Source organism: Oreochromis niloticus, linkage group LG16 (genome assembly GCF_001858045.2).
Source record: "Oreochromis niloticus isolate F11D_XX linkage group LG16, O_niloticus_UMD_NMBU, whole genome shotgun sequence".
Lineage (NCBI taxonomy): Eukaryota > Metazoa > Chordata > Actinopteri > Cichliformes > Cichlidae > Oreochromis > Oreochromis niloticus.
This window is the reverse complement of record NC_031987.2, coordinates 22,363,183-22,389,369: the sequence shown is the minus strand read 5'-3', so window position 1 is coordinate 22,389,369 and position 26,187 is coordinate 22,363,183. Positions and strand designations below refer to the sequence as shown.

General features: G+C 40.1%; 1 protein-coding gene across 2 annotated transcripts; it reads left to right on the top strand.

Moving 5' to 3' along the window:
• The first annotated feature begins 629 nt into the window (after positions 1-629).
• impg2a (interphotoreceptor matrix proteoglycan 2a) lies at positions 630-24,884 on the top strand. Of its 2 annotated transcripts, XM_025904109.1 has the most exons (21): positions 630-942; positions 1,043-1,273; positions 2,368-2,534; positions 2,623-2,648; positions 2,762-2,794; positions 4,290-4,336; positions 4,661-4,722; positions 4,810-4,965; positions 6,032-6,090; positions 8,853-9,061; positions 11,351-11,394; positions 13,349-13,520; positions 13,669-14,609; positions 14,704-14,991; positions 15,098-15,317; positions 16,073-16,283; positions 17,821-18,009; positions 19,961-20,162; positions 20,645-20,724; positions 21,311-21,374; positions 22,366-24,884. In XM_025904109.1, exons 1-20 carry the CDS (start codon positions 864-866, stop codon positions 21,351-21,353), a joined length of 3,459 nt encoding a protein of 1,152 aa, XP_025759894.1. In that variant the 5' UTR covers positions 630-863; the 3' UTR covers positions 21,354-21,374; positions 22,366-24,884. The 2 variants fall into 2 exon arrangements, with proteins under 2 accessions (XP_025759894.1, XP_019207978.1); XM_019352433.2 differs by lacking the exon at positions 2,762-2,794.
• The last annotated feature ends 1,303 nt before the right edge of the window (positions 24,885-26,187 follow it).

Below are 26,187 nucleotides of genomic sequence, written 5' to 3'. Positions count from 1 at the left end.
ACTCTTTGTAAATGCTACAAAAAGTTGGTCTACTCAAAGGTAAGAAGAAGCAGATTTCCAGTTTGAAACCGTTTAAACCTCATCGAAATAGCAAGTGGCTAAAGGTCATCTCCTGAGCTCATGAGTCTGAGTGCTGTCACTATATATACAGAGAGGATTTTAGTTGGTGGGTGAATGGTCAAGTCTGTGTGTAAGACTACTGTCACATCAGTTATTTATCCATGCATATCTTTGGCACCTCTCCTGTCAGATAGTGTTGCATACAGGTTGAGGATATCTTTCAGACTTTGGGTAATGTCACATTCAACTGGCTGCCAGTTAAAGGGACTCTTTGAATTTTTTCCAAAATGACCTTAAAGGCCACCTAAATCCTTAACCTGCCTCACATTCCTCTTAACATAGAGTGCATGTGGCTGCTCTTTGGCCTTTATGTAGCCATTGTTACCTCCTCTCTGACCACGTTTCCTCCACACTAAGTACCCTCCCCTCCCAGTGTTGCTCCAGTAACTTCTTGGTGAGCTCTCCTAAAAGACTTACTGTAAACAGGATTAGAGAGCATTAAAAAATCCTCCTCTCTCTCAAGTGCCATCTGCCTATCTACCTGAGCCAGGAGCTGTCCTCTCAGCACCATGGGACACACCTCTCCCCGGGCACAGAGGAAAGCGCGAGCCCACAGTGTGACTGTGTCAGCAAATGGTTTGTGATTGGGCTTCTCTTATTCTTTGGGGTCTTCTTTGGAGAATTCTGAAATATGCAAACTCGTACTCAGTTTGTCCTACTGCTGTTGCGTGACTTGAGACGAAACGCGTATCTCCTTGATCCTTTCCCAAGGCCACGGATTTAAGCACAATCGCGGATTTAACATGAGCATCCTCTCGTGGAAATGTGTTTTCTACCCTGCTGTGTTTGGTTTAATGGTCATATTTCTGGACCTAAAGACAGGTACGTGGCATTAGTTGACTTAAAAATCAAGCATTCACTACTTACCAAAATGGAAACTCTATATTTTAAACTTTGTTGTTGTTGTTGCTGTGCACCCCAGATGCAACGATGGAAGGTTCCTCTATGGGTTACCTTGATCTGCCTTATACTCAGGAGCCTGCAGTGTTTCCACGCATCACTCACATATCTGAGGTGAAGCCATTGCATGAGAGCCATGCGGTTATCTCTCGACGGAAAAGGAACATCCTTTTTCCAAGTGGAGTCAAACTGTGCGTGCAAGAGACCGCCGAGCAAGTCATTGCAAACCATCTGAGCTACTTTCATCTCAGAGGTAAGATCCAGTGTGAATCGGTGTTAAAAATGAATATTGTAAATTGAGTTTCATTGTCATCTTCAGGCTGGATAAGTGCAAACACCAAGGTGTGACGATGGCACCAAAAAAACAAACTGATTTTGTGAGATTACCCCCTCTGTATCTTCCTCTTTGCGTGTCTCCAGTGTGAAAAGATTTAATTCGCCAGTGGACGAGAGTGTTAACCTTTGCTGGGTTTACGCAATTAGAACCATCACACTCAATTAGACTTCATTAGATTTGTATCAAAACAGATTGCTCCACTTATTGGGCCTGTTTACTGAAATAACATTACACCGCATACACTGGTAGCATCTACACAACACCAGGTCTCCATTAAAAGAAGCCATTGTTACCTACACTGCGTCTTACCAGCCCTGCAGATGAGTTCTGGTGTGCTTTTAAAGGATTATTGCACCATTTAGCACTGCATTATATATTTTTATATTACCCACCAGTTACCCACAATGCAATTTGACAGCCAAGTTGCATATTAGTAGGTAATGCTGCTTTGAAGCACTTTGCTTGGAATAGTTCATAAAATGAGCAATTCACGCTGACAAAGAGTACAAATATTACACAAACAACAAAAAAAAGATTTTTTCTAAAAAGTCACAAGTTACAGTAAAAACAGACATTTAACTCTTTCTTATATGTGTGCAGGGGCAGGTTTGTTATGTAAGTTAGATATGGATTTGGAAGTGATCACTGCAGCCTTGTGGACACTGTTAATTAGAAGGAAGATTGGAGCATATGTCTGTGCACTGATTTTGGATCAGCGCCCAGTAGGCTGACTCATGAGAGTTATGTCACGACATCAACATGGAAATGGATAGATTTATGATTTAGCTTGGATCCCCAGAAACTCTAACTAATGATATCAAGATTGTAAATGAGTCAAACTCATAAAATATGATCTTATTTCTCAGCTAATGAACGTGTTTCGCGGTTTCCTTGTCAAACAAGCATACATTTAAGTTAGGGTTCAAGTTTCACCCCAATAAAAATAACTTGAAAGAAAGTTCTCCAGATTTATTTTTTAAGTGGGTGCTGTCTTTCTCTGGTCTAACCAGTGTGCCAGGAGACCATATGGGAGGCATTTAAGATCTTCTGGGACCGCCTCCCAGAGCAAGAAGAGTACCAAAGCTGGATGAGTCGATGTCAGGAGGGCATAGTCTCTGCACGGGATATTGGCAGCTACTTTAGTAAGTCAGAGGAGCATCAGACTCTGGCTAAAAAGGTAACTAAATAACAATAAAAGGATATGCGATTAGTACAAAACATCATTTTCTCTGGAGCTGGCTCACGAAACTGTTTTCCACTTCCAGAGAATGTCGCTGCCCAGTTTGAAGAGGTAAAAGAAACTCTCTGCTTTGTTCTCCCCAAAGTGACCTTTTAATGATGCATTCACGATCTCATTATTAAGTCTGTGTTTTGTAAATGTGTCATTTTTACCACTATCTGTAGTGAGCCCACCAGGTCCTGGCAACATATGTGCAGGTAAGGTTGTCAAAGCTCTCCAACCTTACCTGTTCATATTCCCACTCATCACTTACCAAACATGATTTTTCACATTTATTTGTTTTGGCTTCTTCTTCTTTTTTCTTTTTTTTTTAAATTTATGTGTCATAGACTTAGGTATGTGTCTTTATGCTCACTGTCTGTTTGAGTTCCCTCTTTAAAGGATAATATTAACAGGGGTCCAAGCAAAGAAGCAGTTGAAATACAACCGTACCTGTTCTCTCATCATTTTTTATTATTAATGTCATCTGGAAACATGAAGTTTGACCAGGTCCCATATGCTCAGACTCTGAAACTCCAGTTTGTCTTTGCAGTGTTCTGTAAAATGGCTTGGCCTGAAGTCAGCTGTCTTCCATCATTTTATTTTTTCTTACTCCAGCTACATCTTTGCTGTCTGATGTTTAAAGAATATGAGATTTTTATTAAAAAAAACGTTTTGTTTCACCATGTTCATAAAAACTATTTTTTTGACTCTTTAAACAGAAACCACTAAACCAGCCGTCCTAAAACTGAGTCAGGATTATCTTGGGAATTTAAAAAAAAAAATCGTTGAAGTATCTGCTGAAGGCTTACCTTTTCTTGGTTAGTGAGTTTGAGTTGGTACAAAATTTGGTTTTGAAAGTTAGGACCTCGTAATACATGCATCTCCCCTAGTCTTCAATCAGATGTTAGCAACATTCACATGCTTTGGATATCACATGTTCCACATCGTGCCCAGAAATGCCAAACAATGTGTCTGCAGTAACATTCACAGTTGTATAAACAGCATCGATTTCACCAAATGTTTGAAGGTATTTGGTAAACACATGAAACACATGTTTTTTTTTTCCAGAATAATATAGTTATTATCTTTTACAGCTCATTTGAACAGCACACTTAAAAAATGTTTTTTTTCACCCCCCAATAAACACAAAGTCAAATTCATCTGAAATATATAAAATCAAAGGTTTATTCAGATGCTCTAAATTTGCTCCAGTACATTTCATTTGACGAGATTCCATAAATTTAACATTTTACTCCGTACTTCTGTAACACAATTGCATACACAATATGCAAATAATTGAATTAGTTGAAAGGAAGTTAAGAAAGAATTTATTTATTTATTTATTTTATAGTGTAGTGATTATATATCGATATGGTCGAGTCCCGTTAGCCAATGGTGCAGCAGTTTATCTAATTTAAATAAACAAATACAAATAGCTTGACTGCTTCTGACTTGCTTGGATCTCAGTCTTTGCCTTTCTGGCTATACTTTCTTCTTTTTAAATTTTTTAACAAACTAAATTAATAGACAAAAATCTAACCTTCAATTTTCAGACACTGGGAAACTGGATTTGCTTCCATTAACTTCTTCTTCCGACCCTACATGCAGTGTGCATAATCCATTACTAGTTGTGCTTTTTGCCTTTTTATTAAATCATAATTGTGTAACGTTGTATCGGGGTCGTTAACATGATCCTCCTGTGTTTCACAGCACTCCAACACCAGACACACCAGAATCCGTTGAAGCTCCTGAGCTAGGTCAGTGTTACACCTGATCATACTGGCATCTGTAGCAAAAATACCCCTTTTATTTAACCACCCTGACATAGACTTGCTGTTTTTGTGTCTGGCCCTTGTCTAGTGTTCAGATTTGTATTTTGGAGTGTGCATCTTTCTAAGTGCTCGGTATGTGAGCTTGGCTTTAGGCCAGCTGGCCCTTAGATTTAGCAAGAAGTCAGGGTAAGGACAGTCTAATCCATATAACTATCACTAATCGTGGCACTTGCCAAACGTTTAAGCTGACATCCACCTCAAATAAACCGGCAATCCCTTTTTCTTTTGCATATGAACTTAACCACCTAGAAGACACAGCTGAAAACGAGGAGGATTCCCCTGCCATTTCACCAGGAGTAGAGGAGAGTCCTGTGAGTGTAAACACAGATTGCTTGCAGACTGGGATTGATCATTTGCCCTTAACTAAAGTGTGTCTTTATCTCTTTCTCACTACTCAGCTTTACAATGATATAACTGTACAACCGCCTACTCCTGCTCCACTGGAGCAGGTTGTGGAGCTAAGCATCCTCTTGTCAGGAGAAATGTACAACGAGAGCCTCGCTGATCCGGCCAGCCTCCAGTACCAAACACTCAGCAGACAGCTCGCTGCAAAGGTTTGCCTCTAGCTCTGGCTCCTCGTGTCTGTTTCCTTTTATATCTCCCCTCTGTGTCTTGGCGCTGGCCTGGACTCTCTATATCTACTGGTTTATGGTCTGTGATTGATGCATTGTTAGTTTTAATAACGCACACTTTAATGACAGCAGTAGTTAAACTCAAACTGTTAGGCAAGGGCTCAAAACACACTGACTTTATGATACACAGTTGGTTTGGGTGAAATAACAATGTGCTGAAAATCCAGCTTTATGACTCATGTCTTGAGAATACATAAACTTCCGCACATGCACGCCGCTGCACAGGTATTCAGCGGTTTTACAGGTACTCGGAAGATTCAGTAAACATGACTACAGGCCTTTTCCCTGGCAGCGAGTGCACAAAACCTTGCAAATGAAAACATTAAACAGACCATTTGGTGCATTTTTTTGTGCGTGTCTTTGCGCACACGTGTTATTTCATGTCACTTTTTTTGCGTTTGATGAATGCTTTCAGTATTTTTTTTCTTTTGATTTCTGAGCTGCTTTTATTCTCTGCGGGGATTTCCTGGACAACCAACATCTGCATACACCTTGACATACCGTAGTCTATACCAAGAAACGTCATGCATACAAGCAAGTTTGCGTGCCTTGAAGAGATTAAGAAGAAAAGTGGAGTGCAGGGTAGGATAGGGGCTGATGGTAAATGAGTGTAAAGAAAGAGGAAGTGGAGGAGAAGTCAGCAGACGAAAGACCCTGGAGACCTGTACGCATACTTCTTCATCTCTGGAAGATTGAATAAACTGGGTCAGTGAGTCTGGAGGACGACACGACTATATCTATTTCTTTTTTTATGTTAGTGTGGTGAAGCAAGGCCTTGAAAACCACTACAAGCTGTTTTCTATGAGCAGTTTGTCTTTTAAGGAAAATAATCCGGGGACGACCTTTCAACTACTTTGAACAAAACGAGTCCTTTTGGAACAATAAACGAGATTTATTTTGGGAAGCGAGTTCATTGTAAACCGCTCGAAATAAGAAACAAATTAACTGCGGTTTCCACTCTGATGCCTGGTCAACTTTGTCTTTGCAGATAGAGGACGCGCTGGAGGGGCTTCCTGGATTTAAAAGTGTGTCTGTAACTGACTTCAGGTCAGCTTCTCTCCAATGATTATGGCTGTCGCAACAAATGGCCTTTTAAAGCCGCTTCTTTTTGTAACACTTGTATCACAATTTGAGCTCTCGGCAGAAGTGTAACAGATCTCGCTTGTTTCGCACAGACCGCAAAATGACGCAGAGGGGTGAGTCATCAGTAGTCACTCCGGTACTTCGACCTTGAATAGCTCTCCCCATCCTGTGTTGTGTTTAAGCCCACAGATCCCTATCAACCTTAACTAGAACTGTGTATGTGTGTGGTCCCCAGCTTCATCTCACGCTGTGTTTACCTGTGAGCGTCGGCACGTGTTAAGCTGTGTCACTAGTTGCCTGTGTTAATGGACTTAGCGCAGTCACTCACCTGTTAAGTGGGATCAGGGTGGGTCGAACCAAGTGAGCAGGTGCTCCTGTATAGAGACGATAATCTGAGCTTTACCTGGAAGGATGGAAATGAGTGGAGTTATCGGCAAAAATAACCTGTTTGTGTGGTGAAATGGAGAAAAATAAGGGAATTACAAAAGGCAAGTGAATGGACAACAAACAGAATGCAGGGTAAAACAATCTGCTTGTACGTTCCCTCGTGGAGATTTAGATGAGAGGTCTCATGCTTATGTGGGACTGGTACAAAAGCTTCAGCCAGCACCATGTTAGTTTAGCTTAACAAAAATTGGAAACAGAGGGAAATGGCTATTTGGAAAGGTAAACTCATCTGGTTTGTTTGAGCTGAACAAAAGCAGAAGGGGATAAATGACAGTTTAAGAATTTAGTTTGCAATATGCTGTGCTGGATCGTTGACTGGAACGAGGAACTTCCAGGAATCGTTAAATCCAGCAGCGTCTAGAAGCTTTGATGCAACTTTTCATAAAATGCAACTTTGTTAGACATTTTTTGTGTGCAGATTAAACACATTGGCTGTTATGCACTGATTATTGAGCTTTAGGTGTGCTGGTATTTTATCATTGGACATATAAACCCAATTCCACAACATTTATGATGCTGTGTAAAGGGTTGGGACACAAATCGCTAACATTTCTAAATTTCATAAATCCATATTTAAGTCATGGCAGAACACAGGAGACATATCAAATACTTAAAGTCAGGTTATTTCATGACAAATATTAAATAATTTTGAATTTGATGGAATAATACCATCCGAAGATACAAAGACTGGGTGTACACAAGGGACAAGGCCAAAAATCAGTATTGGAAGCTTCTTATCTTCAGGCCCTCAAATGCCACTGCATGAAAATAGGTACGATTCTTTCATGGAAATTAATGCAAGAGCTCAGGAACATTTCCAGAACATTTCCCCGGCACATCCACAAATACAAGTTAAAGCTCTGCCATCCACAAAAGAAGCCATACGTAGACATGAGCTCAGTTCACAGGCATTTTAAAGATTGTTTACACAGCGGTGAATTTGTGTTTATGAAATCCGCAAATCATTGCATTCTGTTTTTAATTTACATTTTACACAGCGCCAAAACATTTTTGCAAAGGGGTTGTATAAAAACAATCTTTCCTGCTGTTTACAGCTAAGCTACGCTAACTGGTCAGGGCTTCATATTTAACAGTAAGATTTGAGAGTAATGTGTCTCTCACAACCTCTGGAAAACAAGAGAAAACAACACATGTTGTCTAAAATGTTTGAAGTATTCATTTATTATTCAATGTATGAGTCTGTGTAGAACACTGTAAATACAACAAACTGATAAATGTTGTAGGGTACAAAGTTTGTTGTTGAGGTGCAATGAAATCAAAGTTTATAAACCTTGTATGTTTGCTCACATTCAATACCTGAATAAAGTTAGAATAATAATAGTTATAAGCAGTCATTAGTTTTTTGGTAACTGTACTCTGAATATTATATATTCATGAAATTATGGACATACATTAAATAGGTGAGTAAGAAATGAATTTATTGCTGTAATCAACCTTGCATGCAACTTCTAACTCCAAATTACAGGGCGCAGCAGGAGCAGAGCGCTGCCTGACTGCCCATTTGTGAAACTAACAGGGGGGGAAAACTGGATCTCCTTCTAAATGGGGCTGACTTTGGGTCGGCACGTGCTCAGCTGTCTGCCAGTAACCCAACAAACTAGGTCAGCATGGAGGGCTCCCAGTAGTCAAATGAAGCCTGATAGATGGCTTTTTCCAGGCTCTGGAATCTCTTGTGAGGTTTCCATGTTTATCATGATGATATTGATCATTCTGCTGACTCGGCTCCTTTAGCGCTATACAGTCACACTCCTGCGTTCCAAGCAAGAATAAATCACACGATTCATCAGTCATATGTTAGCGTTCTACAATTTTTTTTAAAGGTTTATCATTAAATCAAGCTAATGCCTGAACAATTTTCTTCCTCTTTCCCTCTAATACTTTTAGTGTAATTGTGTGTAAAGGATAAATGTAAACTATTGAATGGGATAATAATATACTGCTCATGAAAACGGATGAGAAACCTGCTCTGCTTATTTTAAATTAAATATTTAAACAAGGCGTCTTACTCATTTGCTGCTGTAGTGGAGCGGTAATGGGAGCTTTAAAGGAGAGAGATTAGAGGTGGGGATTATCAATAAAGTAATATATTAATAGCGAAGAATTAAATCATAATCAGCATAACATAAGCACAATATGAGAGTGCAGTTACCCAAAATATAGGAAAATATAGGAAAATTATATCAAATTTTTCCCCAGGCCTAACCTGGATCACTATATGAACTGGATATAATATAACAACATCATATTTGTGTCAGCAGGTTTGGTGGTTTGGTGGTGGACTATGCCGTCACAGTGGTGGTGAATGGAGCAGGAGTGACCGCTGAACAACTGAACTACCTGACCCTACAGTCGAACCAAGTGGAGAACTCCTATCGGGAGATCAAGGAGCACCCCACCGTGGTCCTCACCATCAGTGAGGACAACAACATTTTCATTGAAGCCCTAGATGACAAAAAGCTGGAGAGCGGTAAGATGATGGGCATTACTGCCAGTCTCCTAAAGATATTCCTTAAACTGATACGCTCATATTTCCACTATACTGCAGTGATTTATTTTGCCAGCATGGCAGTGCAGTCACTGGGAATGCACTGGAAAAGGTGTTGCGTGCATCGCAGGTCAAACCTACATGTGTCATGTCAAATAGAGACGCTGTTGACATTGCACTGATATTAAAACACACCGTTCGCCACTTGAGAAAACATTCCAGGCTTTTAATAGTCTCATCTGTTTTTTATTTGACTCTCTTTCTGTCAAATGGACGGAGACAAGTTTCAGTCCCACCATTGGGCCATTTTTAATGGACAAATAACAGTCATCAGTTATAGGAACTGTGTATTTATTCAGTGTGTCACTTAAATCCTTGTCATTAAATGGTCAGCAAAGGAGAATTTAGCAGAAAGGATGTTTGAAATCTGAGCTTTAAATTTTTTGGGCTTTACTGTAATCCTTCTTTTTTTGGGCTTACATATTTTGGATCTCACAGTGAACTCTTAAAAAAATGACTTCACCTACTTAGCATTGCTCTCCTTTAAAGATAGTCAGACTGGAAGGAGGCATATTAAAAGCAAAGATATGGTTTATTTTATTCCCTATGTTTTTTTGAAGTGTCGAAACGTGATGATAACATTACCCACGATGCACCATGGTGCTGAAAATACAATAAGAGAGAGCAGAATACAGGAATACATACGTACAGTCATTGTTAATCAGTGGGTGTGTATTAATGTCATTGCTGTTTTGTTCTCCATGTGGACTGTTTACCTGCTTTCCTCTAAAGTTTATCATAGATATTAATCAATAGCATTCACACTACTTCACTTATTCCCCAAAATCCCGTCCCTTGTCTACAGATTCTACATATTTATGCAGATGTCTGAGTTTTGAGACACTGAAGCGGGGATTATTTTGACCTTGTGAGTCTGTGAATATGTTATCCGAGCAAGATATGCTCCTGGAGACACCTTCTGTGGCAAGAACTATCTCAACGACTGTTTTGAGTACTTTTGCAATTCTTTATGTTGTCTGTAGACTTTGCCAAGACGTGACAACAGCGCAAAACTGGGTCACAAACTTTGGTTGGTCCAACTGAAACTATAAGCCAGTCCTGTGAGACTACAGTGGGATATAAAAACTGCATATACAGAATCACAGGTCAGGTCTGATTAAAAAAAAAAAAATGCATACCATATTTCAATTCTAGGCTCTTTGAATCCCTTGCATCTGTCTTCTAATGTCTCTTTCCGATCCATGAGTACATATATACGGTAACTACAGTCCATCTTGCAAAGGCGTTGATCCAGCTGTGCAGCCAGCTTTGTGGTAGTTTCTGCTGCAGTAAGTGTTTTGAGCTGTTCATTTCCCCCAAATGATCTCAACATAGAGATGCAAACAGACTCACAAAGTGAAAACAAAATTGCAGATGGTAATATTGCAGAAAGTACTACTGAGTAGTCAACATGTCTAAATGTTGGCGACACTGCAATGGAGAAATCTTTGTCTTTAGCCAAACAGACGTTGCCTCACCTGTGACCACGTCCCATTCACCCAATCACACACACCTTTATACAATGATTTATTTTTTTTTAAAAATATGTACCTAAGCACTTTTATCTAACATTCACACACACACTCATCGATACTTTGACTCATGGATTGTGGGAGCCGAGGCTTAATGAACCAACCTACTAATTGGTAGATGGCCTGCTCCACCACCTGGGACGCAGCCACCTAAAAACTCAGGCAGTCAATATCCTACCTACCTTTTATTTGGTCATTTAATTATATGTTAACATATAATTAAAGAAATCTCCTGTGAGATTTCTTCAGCCTCGTGTTTTTAAAGACTGCAGGTCATTAGTTTACTGTGAAGGCAAGCACTTTTAAAGATGGATGCCCTCTCCTTTCCATATTAGTTATAGGCTGTGACATCTAAAATAATGGCTAAACATTCTCATATGGTTGACACATGTGGTTTGGGGACTTAAAGACACAGCTTTGGCTTTGTTTTTCTGCCTTGGTGGTGATGCAATAATAGCCTTGGACCACAGTGGCTGATATTTATTCCAGATTTTAGCACGGATTTGTAGATATTTACCCCTGGAGGTGACGCCGTCAAAAAGCAGGCAGTCTGTGCTGAAACACTAACAGTTAACAGAATTTTGAATACGCCAGCAGGCAGAAATATTTAGGCTATTTGGCACGTTTGTGTGTTGTATGTCAGTTTTTGTTAATGTTTGTTTCTTCTGTGGTTCCACAGTGTCTGAGATTCCTCACTCGATCAACACTGAAGACGGAGCCGTGGTGAGTAACAAGTTACCTCCACAGCTTTCATGAAAACAATCTCTCTCCAGGAGATCCAGCTGCTTGGAATTTGTACATCGCTTTTGTTAAAAGACACCTTGGTATAACTGCTGTTGTGAAGACCCGTAACTGCCTTGAGATGTTATCCAGACTACACCAGCGCAGGTAGGGGATGAGCTCACTAGCAAGGATGAAGTGAAGCTTTGAGGATTAGTTTGGTTCTTGCTGTAATAATCCACTGCTATTCTCGGGCAGAGACTGCAGTGCGCCACAGCGCCATGAGTCAACATAGACTGCACATGAGAATTTATCTAGACAAGCAATACCATCTAAAGTATGTCTCTGTTCGTGCTCTCTTGTGTTTGAGTGTGCTTTTAATGATAATCAGAGTTCGGTTTGCTTTGGTCACATTTTCAGCATAGCCTGATAATTTGACACATGGTATGAGGTATGAGGTTTCTACCCCGATTTGAAGTTGGAACGGTTTAAATAAAGATTTCATTTGGTTGTTATGAGAAATATGAATCTTATGATAAGCCATCAAACTAAATAGATACAATAGCAAAAGTAGTATAGTAGAAATTCTTTAACTATAAAAAGGAATTAGGGAATTAGCTTAATGCACTACAAAAACACAAGGTCCATGAGCAAAAGCAAGACTTAATGTGGAAGCACAGGAACAAGAACATAATTCCCTGAAATATAGATTGATCCAGATCTTGAAAAAAAACTCAAGATTCAGAAAGACTTGGGTTATTTAGCAGCAGCTAATAGAAAGAGTACAAGGAATCACCTAAGCTGCTTATACCTTTTGCTTTTGGACAAAGAGTAAAATCTAAATTTACCTGCAGAGGTTTGTCAAAGCTATTGTTTAAAAATGCATTGTGCGATTTATTTTGGTTTTTCGAGTGGGACCCCCCCCCACTACACACACACACACACACACACACACACACTCAAAAACTCACAAAAACTGTATGTAATTCTTTAAAAAAAAATGTTAATGATAGCTGTATGTGTGACTATGTCTGTGCAAATTTTCATTGAGATATGCCAACCTATAAGGAGGTGATAGGACACATAGATGTACAGACATATATACATATACATGTGGTATGATCATTATTGTAAAGTAGCTCAATTTTCAGCTGTGCAGACTTTAATCATTACACAGTTCACTAAAGTAACGTGATTTAACCAGGCACCAACATTTCCTCTTGGTTAACAAGTATATGCAATGCAAAGACACATTAATTAGAATACATATTGAAAGCTCCATCTATCCACTTTCTTTCTGTTACTCAATTCAGAGTTGCAAGAGGGCTTGAGCTTGTCTTACCTGTCACAGCACAGGCCGTCAATCTGTTGGAGGGCTAATACAGAATGACAGACAACCACTTACTTTCACGTTCACACCTAAGGTTGGTTTACAATCACCATGTAACCTAAGCCAGAGTACCTGGAGAGAACCCACACAGACACAGAGAAAACCCACACAGAAAAGCCCCAGAATGGATTCAAACCCTGGACTTTCTTGATGTGAGGCAACAGTGTTAAACACCGCATCACCATCAACTAACTCTCAACTAACTTTGTTCAGTCTTTAATTACACACACAGTGTTTACCTCAACACTAGATGTGGTTCTAATAAAAGATGATTAAGCGGTATTTCACAACAAAGCTTGGCTAACATACCAGCAGTATCCTTAAAGTTGGCATTAAGCAATCACTCCATTCTCTGCCATGGCTCACACATAATCCTCCTGATGTGTCTGGCTTTGCATTAAGTCAGGCATTTACTGTAATTAACTTTCATGATATATCTAGGCGTCTTCCTGTTGGAAGGGAGTTTTTCCTTCCCACTGTCACCAAAGTACAAAGGGTGTTTGGGGATAAGATTAAAAATCTCTGCCTCTGGTGACTGGCCAATCAGAGCTCCTGTTTGTGATGCAGATCAGTGCTGTTGATAAGCCGCCAGAGGTCCTGACCCTGGAAGAGGACATCAAAAGTGAATCTTCAGAAACCAACACAGTGGCAACAACAGAAAATAATGTTATTGTTCTAGAGGAGAGTGAAGTTGCATCTCCTGCTCTTGTTCCGACCTTCCTTATACCTGAAGCTGCCGGTAAGTTTATTTGGGCAACTTTACGTATGATGCTTTATTTTTCTGTCATAGCATTCCAGCTATACAAGACTACCTTTTTTTATTAGTTCTTTAAGTCAGATATTTTCTATAATAGATAGTGAGTTTCTTCTTATCTTTGTTTTTTCAGGGATCGAGAAGGAGGGTTTGTTGCTGGAGGATACTGTGGAGATTCCTTCTGTAGAACCTCCTCCACCCGAAGACCTCCCAGCTATACTGCCAGGAAGCTTCACCCTGCCTGAACCCCCAGTAGAAACTGAAGCCTCTGGTTCAGTCCCAGATGTTTTGGAGGGGCTGCTTGAACCATCTACAACCACTCCAGAAGAGGAGGAAATGTCCCTTGGGGAAACTGCTTCAGAGGAAGAGGTGAAAACAGAAGAAATCACCATAAATGCAGATGTTACATCTGGAGCTGAGGAAGAGACATTTGGACCTACAGCTGTACCTATGGAAGATGAGAATCCGGATGATGTTGTTGAGATTATAGAGGAGCTTGAAATCTCTACTGTCATAACTGAAACCAAGGAAGAAAAAGGTCTACCTGCCCAAATACCAATTCCAGGTGCTGTAGATATAACTAGTGAAGCATCACAGCCAGAGCCAACGAAGATGAGTCTTCTTCCTGTTGGCGATAACTCCGTTGAGGGGACATCAGAAGAGTCTAACCCTGCAGATGTTCCACCTGCTAATGAGGAGGCTAACACCCCAAAACCTGAGGATGCAGCCATTACTGTGCTGTCGGCCAGCCCCGAGGAACCTGTATTTGAAGAGAATGGCTTGGAGGAATCAATAGAAAATCAGAATCAGGAAAGAAAGGAAGAGGCTCTGTCTGAAGCTCCAGTTGTACTAGAAGAGCCTCCAGAAACTCCAGAGATCTCAGGAGAAGATCTTACAGATGATGAAATCTTACTGGTTAACAAAGATGTTCCTGAACCACCAGTGATAGATTCTCTGGGCCCTGCCCAACCGACTGCTCTGTCTCCAGAGAGGGAGTCACCCTTTACCCGTATCTCTGACGTAAACCCTGATTTTGATGATGAGCCTGACACAGACAAGCCTTTACTGGTGGAGGTAAAGCAATAGAATCAAACAAGATTTATTTTGAACAAAAAATGTATGCTGTCTGCATCTGATAACCAAATCATTTTACTTTCTTATCGCCTAGATCCAGACTACTGATGATGGCTTGGATGATACCACCACTGGAGACCATGGTTATAATGTGGTTCAGTATGGTTATGGTTTGGTTAACCACACAGAGGAGGGCAGCACCGGATTCCCAATAGGTGTGGGCCACGGCACAGACCAGGCTAGTATTGCCATGCCTGTAAACCCTGGACGAGCACTGATGGTTTTCTTTAGTCTGAGGGTGACCAACATGATCTTCTCAGAGGATCTCTTTAACAAGAGTTCCCCAGAGTACAAGGCTTTGGAGCAACGCTTCCTTGAACTGGTAAATGCCTGCATCTTGTAGTATTTGTTATTTTCATTATTCACAATCCTGTGTAAAATCCTTTTGCTTGTAACATCAAACTGCACATTTTTCAACTGTTCCCTAGCTTGTGCCCTACCTACAATCCAACCTCAGTCACTTTGAGAACCTGGAGATCTTGAACTTCCGAAATGGGAGCATTGTAGTCAACAGCCGGATGAAATTCGGGAAGCCTGTGGCTCGTGGTGTCACAACAACTGTCTACTTGATCTTGGAGGACTTCTGTAACACAGCCTACCAGACCATGAACCTGGCCATTGACAAGTATTCACTGGATGTTGAATCAGGTATGTTCTCACTGACAACCAGTGCTGTCATAAGGACAGCACTTCTTCTTGAGATTCCTGTCAAAGGTCTCTTAAAGAAATCACTATTTCTGTTTTTGTTGCCAAGAACCACTGTTCTATGAGAAGGTCTAACCTGTCACCAGCTATCTTTAGCTACTTCCTGGCATGTATTTGGGGATCTAAATTAGCCTTTTTAAATGCTTTCATGCTCGCATTGCATAACAAACTCATGAAAAGAAGGCAATTGGCTTATTTCCATAAATTTTAAACACTTACTTTATTGTCACCTTAGAATATTGCTTTGCAAAGTATTAAGGCATCAAGACACAGTGCGCAAAAGCCTACAAAACCTTGCCAAACCCCTTTTCCCCTTGCTGAGTTTGCTTCTGCTGAAGGTTTCTTCCTGTTTAAAATTAGCTCTATGTAAATAAAATTGAATTGAACTGAACTGAACTGAATTATTGTGACTTGTGGCAGAGCTGAGAGTCACAAACAGATAAGCTGGAATGAGATAATCAGGCTTCCTTGGACTGCAGCCATGTTGACACATATCATTATCTACTGTTCACTCTGACCAACCGATTAGTGTGAGTAGAATGACATATCCCGGTATGGTAACTAACTCCAGGGTTCAGCTGGATTACATAAGCCAACTAGTACGTGACCGTTTGTTGTTAGCTATTTCAATTTGTAGTTCATTTGTAGTCTTTGTTCTCTTGACCATGCACATTTGAGAAGGTTATTTTATTTTACAGGTGACCAGGCCGATCCCTGTAAGTTCCAGGCGTGTAACGAGTACGCTGAGTGTAAAGTGAACAAGTGGTCTGGGGAGGCAGAGTGCGTCTGCAATGCTGGGTATTTCAGCGTGGATGGCTTGCCCTGTCAGAGCATCTGTGAGCTGCAGACTGACTTTTGTCTCAATGACGGCAAATGCGACGTCATCCCTGGCCAGGGAGCCATCTGCAGGTGGGTGGCAGGCGGGGATTAGGGGAAGTGATCTGAGAGTGTGTGCTGGAAAGAGTGTCTGAGTTTGCAGATTTGTGAGGCTAGTACTCCATCACATAAGCAGATTTTCAAGCTGGGTCCATGCAGTAAGCCTGAGTCTTCTAAATTTAAAGCTAGTCTGCTTGGGTAGTGATTTATGTCTGTTTTTTTTCTTTCTCCCCATAAATTTAGCTGGCCTTACAAATTATAAATAAGTAAATAAAATGAAGATTATGTTTTATATCTTTGTTGGGTACAAAATATAATTAGACCAGCCCAGATTTATTTTCTGACCTGGGTCAAAATACTCACCCTCTCCAATACTCCGCTTCAGCTTCTCTTTTGTCTATTCCATCTGCTCATATGACAACTTTGGGACTCGGAGCCTTTCGTTGCCCTGCCCCATGACTTTGGTGTGCACTTCCACCACATCTCGGCACCATAAATTCTCTTTCTATTTTTAAATCATGTGTCAAAACCCATCTGTTCAGAAATGCATACCATTCATTGTAACATGGTCTTAGTCAATTGTTACTTTGATCATTGTTGTGTATATGTTTTTAATTTGCTGTACTAATGTAATTTGTCCTTGAGGGTTTTTAAAGGTGCCTAAAAATAAAATGTATTAGATTTTAGCAAATCTGCAAAGGCTCAAAACTTTGGCAGTTAATATTCAGTCTTAATATATATATATATGTAGATATTAATATCTACACCAGAAGACATTATTTTCGTTGTGGTCGCCCTGGACATACTTGAAAACAGTAATGCTAAGATGTGATTAACATGGTGATTAATTTTCTCTGCTCCAGGATACAAGATTTCAGTTTAATGCAATAAGGTCCAAACCCTTTTTTAAATTGTGTACTACCTTAGATGCTTTTACATATTTTCCAAGACATTCCTGATGATCACAGGTTTTGTTTTGTGTGAGTAAAGATCTGTGCATATGCATCTATATCCAAACATGCAAATTTGCATGTGGTGTGTAAGTTGTGCACAAGATGACGTGCCAAGAACAATCCAACATCAGTGACAGAAATATGTCCGGTGGCTATGTTCACGATTTTGTATGTGGTGTGCTTAACTTGAGTGATTATGAACAGACAAAGACGGGCCTTTGTTCCAAGATGAGTGCTTAACATTTGTTTCACACCCACTACCACATCATAAAACACACAGGCAGCTCCAGATGCTGTTGGATCGTTGTTTACCTCACACCGTCCAACAAAAGTATTGTGGTGCTCCAAGCGAGTGGTGTGAATTGTTGAGTCTTTATTCCAAAAGTGTTAATGATTTAATGACTTGTTGTCGTCAGTGATGACTTTTTAAAGATTTTTGTTATTCAGTGAAAGAAAGAGACGTTACAAAATGATGCATGATGCGTATGTATGAATCATGATGTGGGATGCAGCATTTTCATCCTCTGCTGTTTCCAATGCTTCTCGTCTTTGTCGTTCTTTGAGCATTGGAAAAAAATTTTATCGCAGTTTTGAAAAATTTCCATCGTCATCCCCAGATGTCGCGTCGGGGAGAACTGGTGGTACAGAGGAGAACATTGCGAGGAGTACGTGTCCGAGCCGCTGGTTGTTGGCATAGCGATTGCCTCTGTAGCTGGCTTCCTATTGGTGGCCTCTGGAGTCATCTTCTTCCTGGCCAGGACGTTACGGGATCAGTATGACAAGGATGAGTCAGAGGACCCCATACGGTAAGGAGTGCACGTCAAATGCTGTTTGTACCCAAAGAGTCATTTCAGCACCACAGAGCACATGGGGATGGTTTAATAATGAAAGAATTTGGGATTTCTGTTGCAGTTAAGAGTTTACAGGATATTTGTAATGTTGTTTGACTTTAGTAATTATGACTGTGCTTTTAATCTCGCTGCCTCTCTGTAAAGCTGTTGGATTCAGATTTCTACAGTGGGCAAAACATTCAGAAGGCTCAAGGGCATGTTCACGACTGAGAAACCAGCTTTTCAGTGCACTCCACACCTGAGTATCAATATAATGCATATTTTACAGAACTTCAGTTTTTCATTTAAAGATGCATCCACTGAAGCCACATTTAACAGTTTAAATAGAGTTTCAGTTAAGATTTGGAGCTGTATTTAATGCGCATGGTGCATGCTATAGTGGAAAATGTTAACCTTTAACACCTAGTCTGTCGTATTTGATACCTGAGTTTTGTGTGATACAAATAAAAAATCATATATGCAATTTATTATTTATTTGTTCAAAAAAATAATGGAATTTTCTGACAATTATTTCATGGTTCAGTCTTTAAATGAATATTAAATTTGATTAAAATAGGAAAATTAACACAAAATCCTTTTGTCAGTCAGTCTTAAATGGAAAGAAACCATACTTTATTGTTTGATAGTGAATAGAAATACTTAAATTTAGACTGTTTGATGACCAACCCTCTTCCATGCAATCAGCGTGGTTATTTTCTTGAGGGGACAGACTAAGTTGAGAAATCCCAGGCCAGTCTCCACAGTCAAAGTTTCCACTGTACCATCTCTTTATCCTTCTTAACTTACAGCGGTACAGCCATCGTCTCCTGCTGCCTGGATGTTGGAGTGTCCTGCTTTGCTCCTTTCTTGAATTCCTCTCTCTTTTAAAGACACACACACACACACACACACACACACACACACACACACACACACACACACACACACACACACACACACACACACACACACACAAAGATCTGTCTGGCATGAATCCCAGACCTGTCCATGGAGAATGACTGTGCTGACCTCAGCCAATTAACTGATCAGATATGGTGCTGATCTATTTCTAAAAAGCCTTAAACACATAACACATTAGGCTTTCTACTAGTCTGGAATCTGACTTGCTGGCACAAGCACGCTGGCTTATCTAAGCTTAATAAAGGCTATTCCACAATAACATCTTATTTACTGAGACCCACAGTGTTACGGAGGATGTAAATCATTGTGTAGCTGATGAATACAAATGCGTGTGTGTATGTGTGTGTTAATAATGCATGGCCTCAAGATAACTAGTCTGTTGTTTACTGGCCACACTGGGTGAACTCTATAATGCTATTATTACGCATGAAGCATGGATAAATTAGTTTTAATTCCATTATATTTTGATTTTGAGAGGCTTTATTATTGAATTCATTTGACCCTATCACATGTCAAGGCAGTCGCTTGAATTTGGCACACACTGGAGCCTATACAGAGCAATCAGAACACCCTCATTAGAGAGAGTGTGCTAGTTCAGCGAGCGAGAAGTAGACAAGGTTCATTTCTCCTTTGTAAAACTGCAGCATATTGCATGCAATATTTTCATATCTGTTCCACATCTGTTTTTGTCATTATTTAAAGCTTCTGCTAAACAACATTTGTCAAATTCATCCATGCCTTACGTGTTGTAATAGCCCTATGGAGCTTGGCTGCTATAGTGAGTCAACAACAGACTGCATTTCTCATAGCCACTCATCAATAAGTGCTACAACTTCTTATTCCCATGTGCTACTTTCTAATGGGCACAAGTTATTGATGAAACATACAATAACATTTTTCATGACCGCGGAGCTCTTTTCCTGGCTTCTTCCGCCTGGATGTGTGACTCTGTTTCCCACCCTTTCTCTACCATGCGACTGACTTCACTGTTTGTGTCATTTTGCAGGCGAGCAGAGAGTCTCCCATCTTTAGAGAGGGCGACCAAGTACAACCCCATGTATGAGAGTGAAGCGACCACAGGCTACAGTCACTACTACCGCCGCTACCCTGAAGCTCCCGTGTACAGCAGTGCCAGCGCTGAGGCCTCCACTGACTTCAGCAGCGAGGAGATACGACACATCTATGAGAACAGCGAACTGACTAGGGAGGTTCGTGAGAGAACTACAATCCAGTGGTTGAATTAGAAGAGAGGGTGTCTTTTCTTTACCTCATTATTTCTTTTAACTCTTGGATTAGTAAGCAGAGGTCATTCCTAAGTCACCCTGTCTACTCTGTACACATAAAACACCAGGCTTAAGTTTATACAACACTCTGAAGACTGTTTGGCTCGAATTTTGTGAGAAAATTGCTGTTGCTGTTTGGGCCAAAAAACAAAATAAGAGTGCAGTGCAGTTGGGAAATTTGGGGAAGTTACACACCACGGGCAATACATATTAATTACACGTTTTACCTGTCTATGATCAAATTAATTAATATCAGGTTTTTATCCCCATCTGCCTTTTGTTGACTTAGAATTCTTTGTGGCTTTTTTGTGATGTCATGTTTTCACTAAGCTGCAGCCTGTTGAGTTTACTGTTTATCTGCCTGTGATGTAATGTTCCTTCTGGACATATATCCTGTTTTTCTGTAGGAAATCCAAGACAGGATACGCATCATTGAGCTCTACGCTAAGGACCGGCAGTTTGCAGACTTCGTACGGCAGCACCAAGCGTAAGCGGCTCACTTGTTATCCTCTTTTTGGACTATGATCAGATAAAGAAACGGGCCAAACAAACCAGGCTGTGAGGAGAAGGGGAAGCGAGTTCGAGATACAGGAGGCTGACAGGACACATTTATCATTCCTAAATCGTCACCAGCCAGACCTGGAACTGATACAGTGAGGTTGAAACCATTACAAGATGCAGACATGTATTCCACTGCCAGCTTGCCTGGCGATAGCAGTTTCCCTGTGGTACTGATTGTTTTTTAGCCGTATCTGGCAAAAGATCACCTCCAAACCAAGCTGAGTGAAATTGTAGGTCCATGTTTAATGGAATAAAGTAACTTATCAACCTCAGAAGTATCTAATGATATTATCTAATGTTACAGCATGGTGGCTCAGTGATTAGCACTGTTTTCTCACAGCAAAGGGGTCCTGGATTTGAACCCAAGCTTGATCCTTCTGTGTGGAGTGTGTGTGCTCTCCCCCATGTAATCCTGCCCATCCAAGCCCAAGACTTTCCCAAAAATAAGAGTTTCACTTCTTGCATAAATAAAGGTTAATATATGTTTTTCTTTGCCTCTGCATTTACTACAGTGTCCTGGATACCCAGAGAGAGAGCTCCTCTACACAGATATGAAGCTGTCCTGTGAACAGTGAGGTATTTTGCCTTAATCTGAACGCTTGTTCTTTTTTTAACAATACTCCTCGATATAGTTCTTAAGAATGGTGATCAAGTAAGAAAAGAAATGTAATTTCTCATACATTTAAGAACAGCACCAGAGGTTAATTCTGAACTTATTAATGGAATATCAATGTAATTTATCTTTTTCAGTAAATAAAATTTAGATAAAGAGAATTCAGGAAACTGATTATTATCTATATTGTACATAAGAGCAGGAAAACAAAACATAAAGATAAAGGGCAAGTAAATGACAAGGGGGGTTTAATACTCCAAGCGAATTGATGGATTACCAGACCAGATTGCCTAGGTTGGTGTAAACCGCACTGTAGATGGGAAGAAACTGAGCATGCAGTAGATAATGATAAATGACGTCATAGTTTTCCATTTTGCTTTTCCATTTTCAATGACCCACGGGTTACTGGCTCTCTGCAGATGTGGAAGAAATTAAAATGACTCAGGATTTAAATGATTTTCAAGAACTTGTTCAGCATTTTTTAATGTATGCTTTTTATATTCTTTTTAATTTAGTGCAGACTAAAATAACATGTAAAACATTGGACTGTTTTCTTTTTTTTATGAGTGGTTGAGTACCGCACTATTACTGGTCTAGGAGCAGTTAAGTGGCGGCTGGATTCAGCTTGATATTTTATATGGAGAAATCAGATCGATATCAGTCTTTTCATCTGTCCCCAAAAAGCAAGTTTACATATTTCCAACAATTCCAAACTATTAAAGCCTGGCTCACCAGTGCACTCACAGCATATTGCACATGAATCACAGAGAAATAAGGCATTTCCTGAAGCTTAATAGTAAATTCATTTTGCTGAATCAAGAGCATGTGCTCAATCATTAGAGATAATACATTCAAAGGCAAAATATAATAACTATTTAGTGTTGAGTGTGTACCATACTGTATATTTTGTTTTGTTTGTAACTTTCATACTGACACTCCTCTCACCCTTCACAGAAACGCACCTGTGTTTCTTAACGTCACAGCTCCCCGTCAAGACTGTCATCGTTTCTTTGCCACAATTCTCAGAGCCTGGATTGCACTGTTTAAACTGGACTGTCTCACAGCATACGTCTCTTACAATCTCCACAAAAAGTCTGCGTCCGTCTCTGCCTGTGTGAGGGCAGAGGTGCTGATGCTTCTTCCTCCGCCCTCAGTGCCTTCTCTTGACTGGGTGAGCTTGCTGTGACATCACGGGATGCGTCTGCTGCTTATTTATCGGACATTTCCCTGCAAGGAAAAGTGGACCGCATCCTGTTACTTGAAATTTTGACAGATGAACTGCACCAAGTAGTATTTTTATTTAGTGTGGCATAATGGGCTCTTTTCATCACGCCTACCTGTCCATTCTTAAAAGGGAAGAACATAAATACATGTGAATATGTATGTATTGTATGTAAATAGCTAAACTGATGTCTGGTAGGGAAGATTTTTCTCTTTACAGTAGGGATTCTCAGAGAAAGCAACTTTTTTAGTAAATGGTGCTATTTTAATATTAAATGAAATATGAAACGTAGGTGTGCAATGATTTGCTTTTACAATTTAAAAGCAACACCAATAAATCAATTATGTATATTTGGATATTATCCTACATTAAAAGGATGGTTCAGCATTTTCAGATGTACGCTTCTCAGTTTCTGACAGAGTCTGTCAGGCTGGCTTTAACATATAAACTCAAGAGGAACAAATTAGCAGTGTTTTTACGTGGAGTTTCATTCATTTTATTTGGGAAATTTACTTGTCAAAGTGAAACCAGAAAGCTGGCAGTGGAATTCTGATCAGTCATTCCTGAAAAAAAGCTAAAAGGCCACAACTACAACTATGTGTAAAGAGAACAGTATTAATCTTTGAGTTCATTTGTCTTCAGTCCGATTGCGACAGGTGAAATAGCTGAATAATAGTAATGCAGTCTGCCTTCACAAGCATTGGTGAAAGAATGGGTCTTTGTAATGAGTTCTCTGAATTTGAGAAAATGATGCCACCGTACAACAAATCACTTCATAAAATTTCTTCCCACTACAATCAACTGAAGTTGGTATAACAAAAACTCCAAACCTCCTCTGTTGTTAACATCAGCACCGTAACTGTGCGCCAAGAGCTTTGTGTCATAGGTCTCATTGGCTGAGCAGGTCGTCCAGATGTAATGTGTAGGTGGGCAAGTACTTTTCTACATATAGTGTTATATAAATATTGAAGCTTTGTTACATTTTTATAGCTGTCTACAGAAAAATCTGCTTCACTATGTGCATCAAAGAACAAAAACATAAAAAGAGGGTTTTCACCACTTGAAAAACTTTATATGTGGATTTGCCTTTAGCGGTGCTCCAGACAGAGCCAGGCAATAAGGTTTCTGCTTATATTCAGTTTTTGTACGTTTGGATGTGCAGATATTGAAGAGATATCCTCTAAATGTACTCCAGGAACAATGTATGCGACAAAATCAAACTATTCCTTTAAGGTGGCCAAAAGCAGCGAAGTTGTTAAGTGTTAGACTGTTTCTGTTTCTCTTCATAAATGACAAACTTTGGTGTTTGTTTATAATGTATGACAAGGCAGACAAGAGTGAAAAAAACGCTGGTGAGGGAAGAAAGGCAGAGAGCATGAACCTTCTACAGCTCAGAAATAAGTGAAAACACGTTTCAGTGGAAAAATGCTCCAAGGCAAGCGGCCCAGGGATTTGACCAAATGGTGTGCTTTCAGATGTCAAATGCAATGCAAACTGGAAGAACAGGAAAAACTAGGAAGAGCAGACTGATAAACAACATATGCTCTTTGGAACGATGACCTCAAGCTGTGTCTTCTGCCGAGAGAAGCTGTACGTTTAAAAAAAAAAAGTGATCTGTCCTTTGTTTGCTTATCTGGCCATGATACTCCTCTTTAATCTGAAACCTTCTGACAGACTAAACCCAGTGCTTTCTTTGGCATTCCCATCCATTCCTCCCTGGATTTGTTGGACTTGACCCTTTTGGTCCTTTTAGAGGACCCTAATAGCTACAACCCAGTTACTTTTTATCATTGGCCAGTTTGTCTGCTGTTTCTGTCATAGGAGGCCACAATAATATAATGTTGGATAGAAATAATGTCCTAGCTTCTTGTTTACATAACACATATCCCGTCCTTTGGTCTTCTGTTAGAGCGCTACACAAGTGAAAAAAACAACACTGGTGGAACGGACTCTTATGATATTGTCATGCCTTTTGCAACTTATTTTCAATTTGTATATGCATGCTTTTTTTTGTCTGCATACAGTTTTTATCACCACCATTTATAACATCCGCTACCTGGACAAACAAGCCAACCATCACATACAGTGTCCTGCCATTAAAATAGCAGTTGTCCTGTAGGATGTAAATTGTGTGTGTTTGCAGTGTTTCAACATTTTCTTTTTATACTGATGACACCATGTTAACAGTGTTATCATGCTGTGCAGCTGTGTAAAGGACTAATAAGGTGTAACAAGTACAAAAATAAAATATTTTATTATAAAATGAAGAATCCACTCCTGTGTGAAGAATCACAAAGCACATTTATGTTAAAATTTTAGTTTCCATTTAGCACCATTGTGCTGCGCGTTCTTTACACACTGTCTGCAAATTACGATGTCATTTCAGCCAGCAGGAATCTTGTTAAAAGAACATTGTTATTTATACTCATCAGCCACATTGTTAGGTACACCTATTCAACTGCTGCAGTTAATGAAAATGTGTATCAGCCAATCACATGTCAGCAACTCAGTGCATTTAGCTAAGCAGACATGGTCACGATGACCTGCTGAATTTCAAACCTAACATCAGAAAGGAAAGTGATTTCAGTGACTTTGAACGTGACATGACTGTTGGTGTCCTATGGGCTGGCCTGTGTATTCCAGGAACTGCTGATCTACTAGGATTTTCCCACACAACCATCTTAGGGTTTACAATGAATGCTCTAAAAGGGAATAAATATCTTACATGTTCTTTGGTTGAAAATGTTTTCATTTCAGAAGTAAGAGAAGAATGCCCTGACTGCTTTGAGCTGATTGGAAGGTAACAGTAAGTCAAATAACCACCCGTTACAAGTATGCAGAGGAGCATCACTGCATCAAAACACATCAAATCTTTAAGCAGATGCGCTACAGCTGCAGACCACACCTGGTATCGCTCCTGTCAGCTAAAAACAGGAAAGTAAGGATTTTCACCAACTCATCAAAATTGGACAAAGAAGACGTTGGCTGGTCTGATGAGTCATTCCGAAAGCATGGATCTATGCAGTTCAAGCTGCTGCTTGTGGAGCTGACATATCTATCTACTGCTATCATGCCAGTATGGAACAATTGTTTCCAGCACCCTGTTACATCTATTCTATGAAGAATTAAGGTAGTTATAAAAGCAAAAGGGGGTCCAACCCAGTACTAGCAAAATGTACCTTTTCAAGTGGGCAGTGAGTGAATATCTGCTTTCATTTATATTTGGTGGCATGGCTCTGTCCTTAGACAGAACAGCAGCTGAAGCAAGACCCAAACATACTGAGCTCAGCGGACCTCGCAGGTGTCAGACATGACATCAAAAGGAGGAGGTGGGTTGCAAAGTGGCTTGCATATGTGCAGCGACTGCTGGCAGGAAGTCTAAGGCAGCTGAAGTTGTGTGCCTTATATAGCATTTGCCAGTTGGATATGAAGAAGGAATGTAGAAGAAGCTGAATGACTACATGATGTGTGCTGGCACTGAGAGCAGCTTTTATTAGTTGATCTGCCAGGACTGAGAGGTGAGTTTGACGTTGTCTGGAGTATGTTTAAAAAAT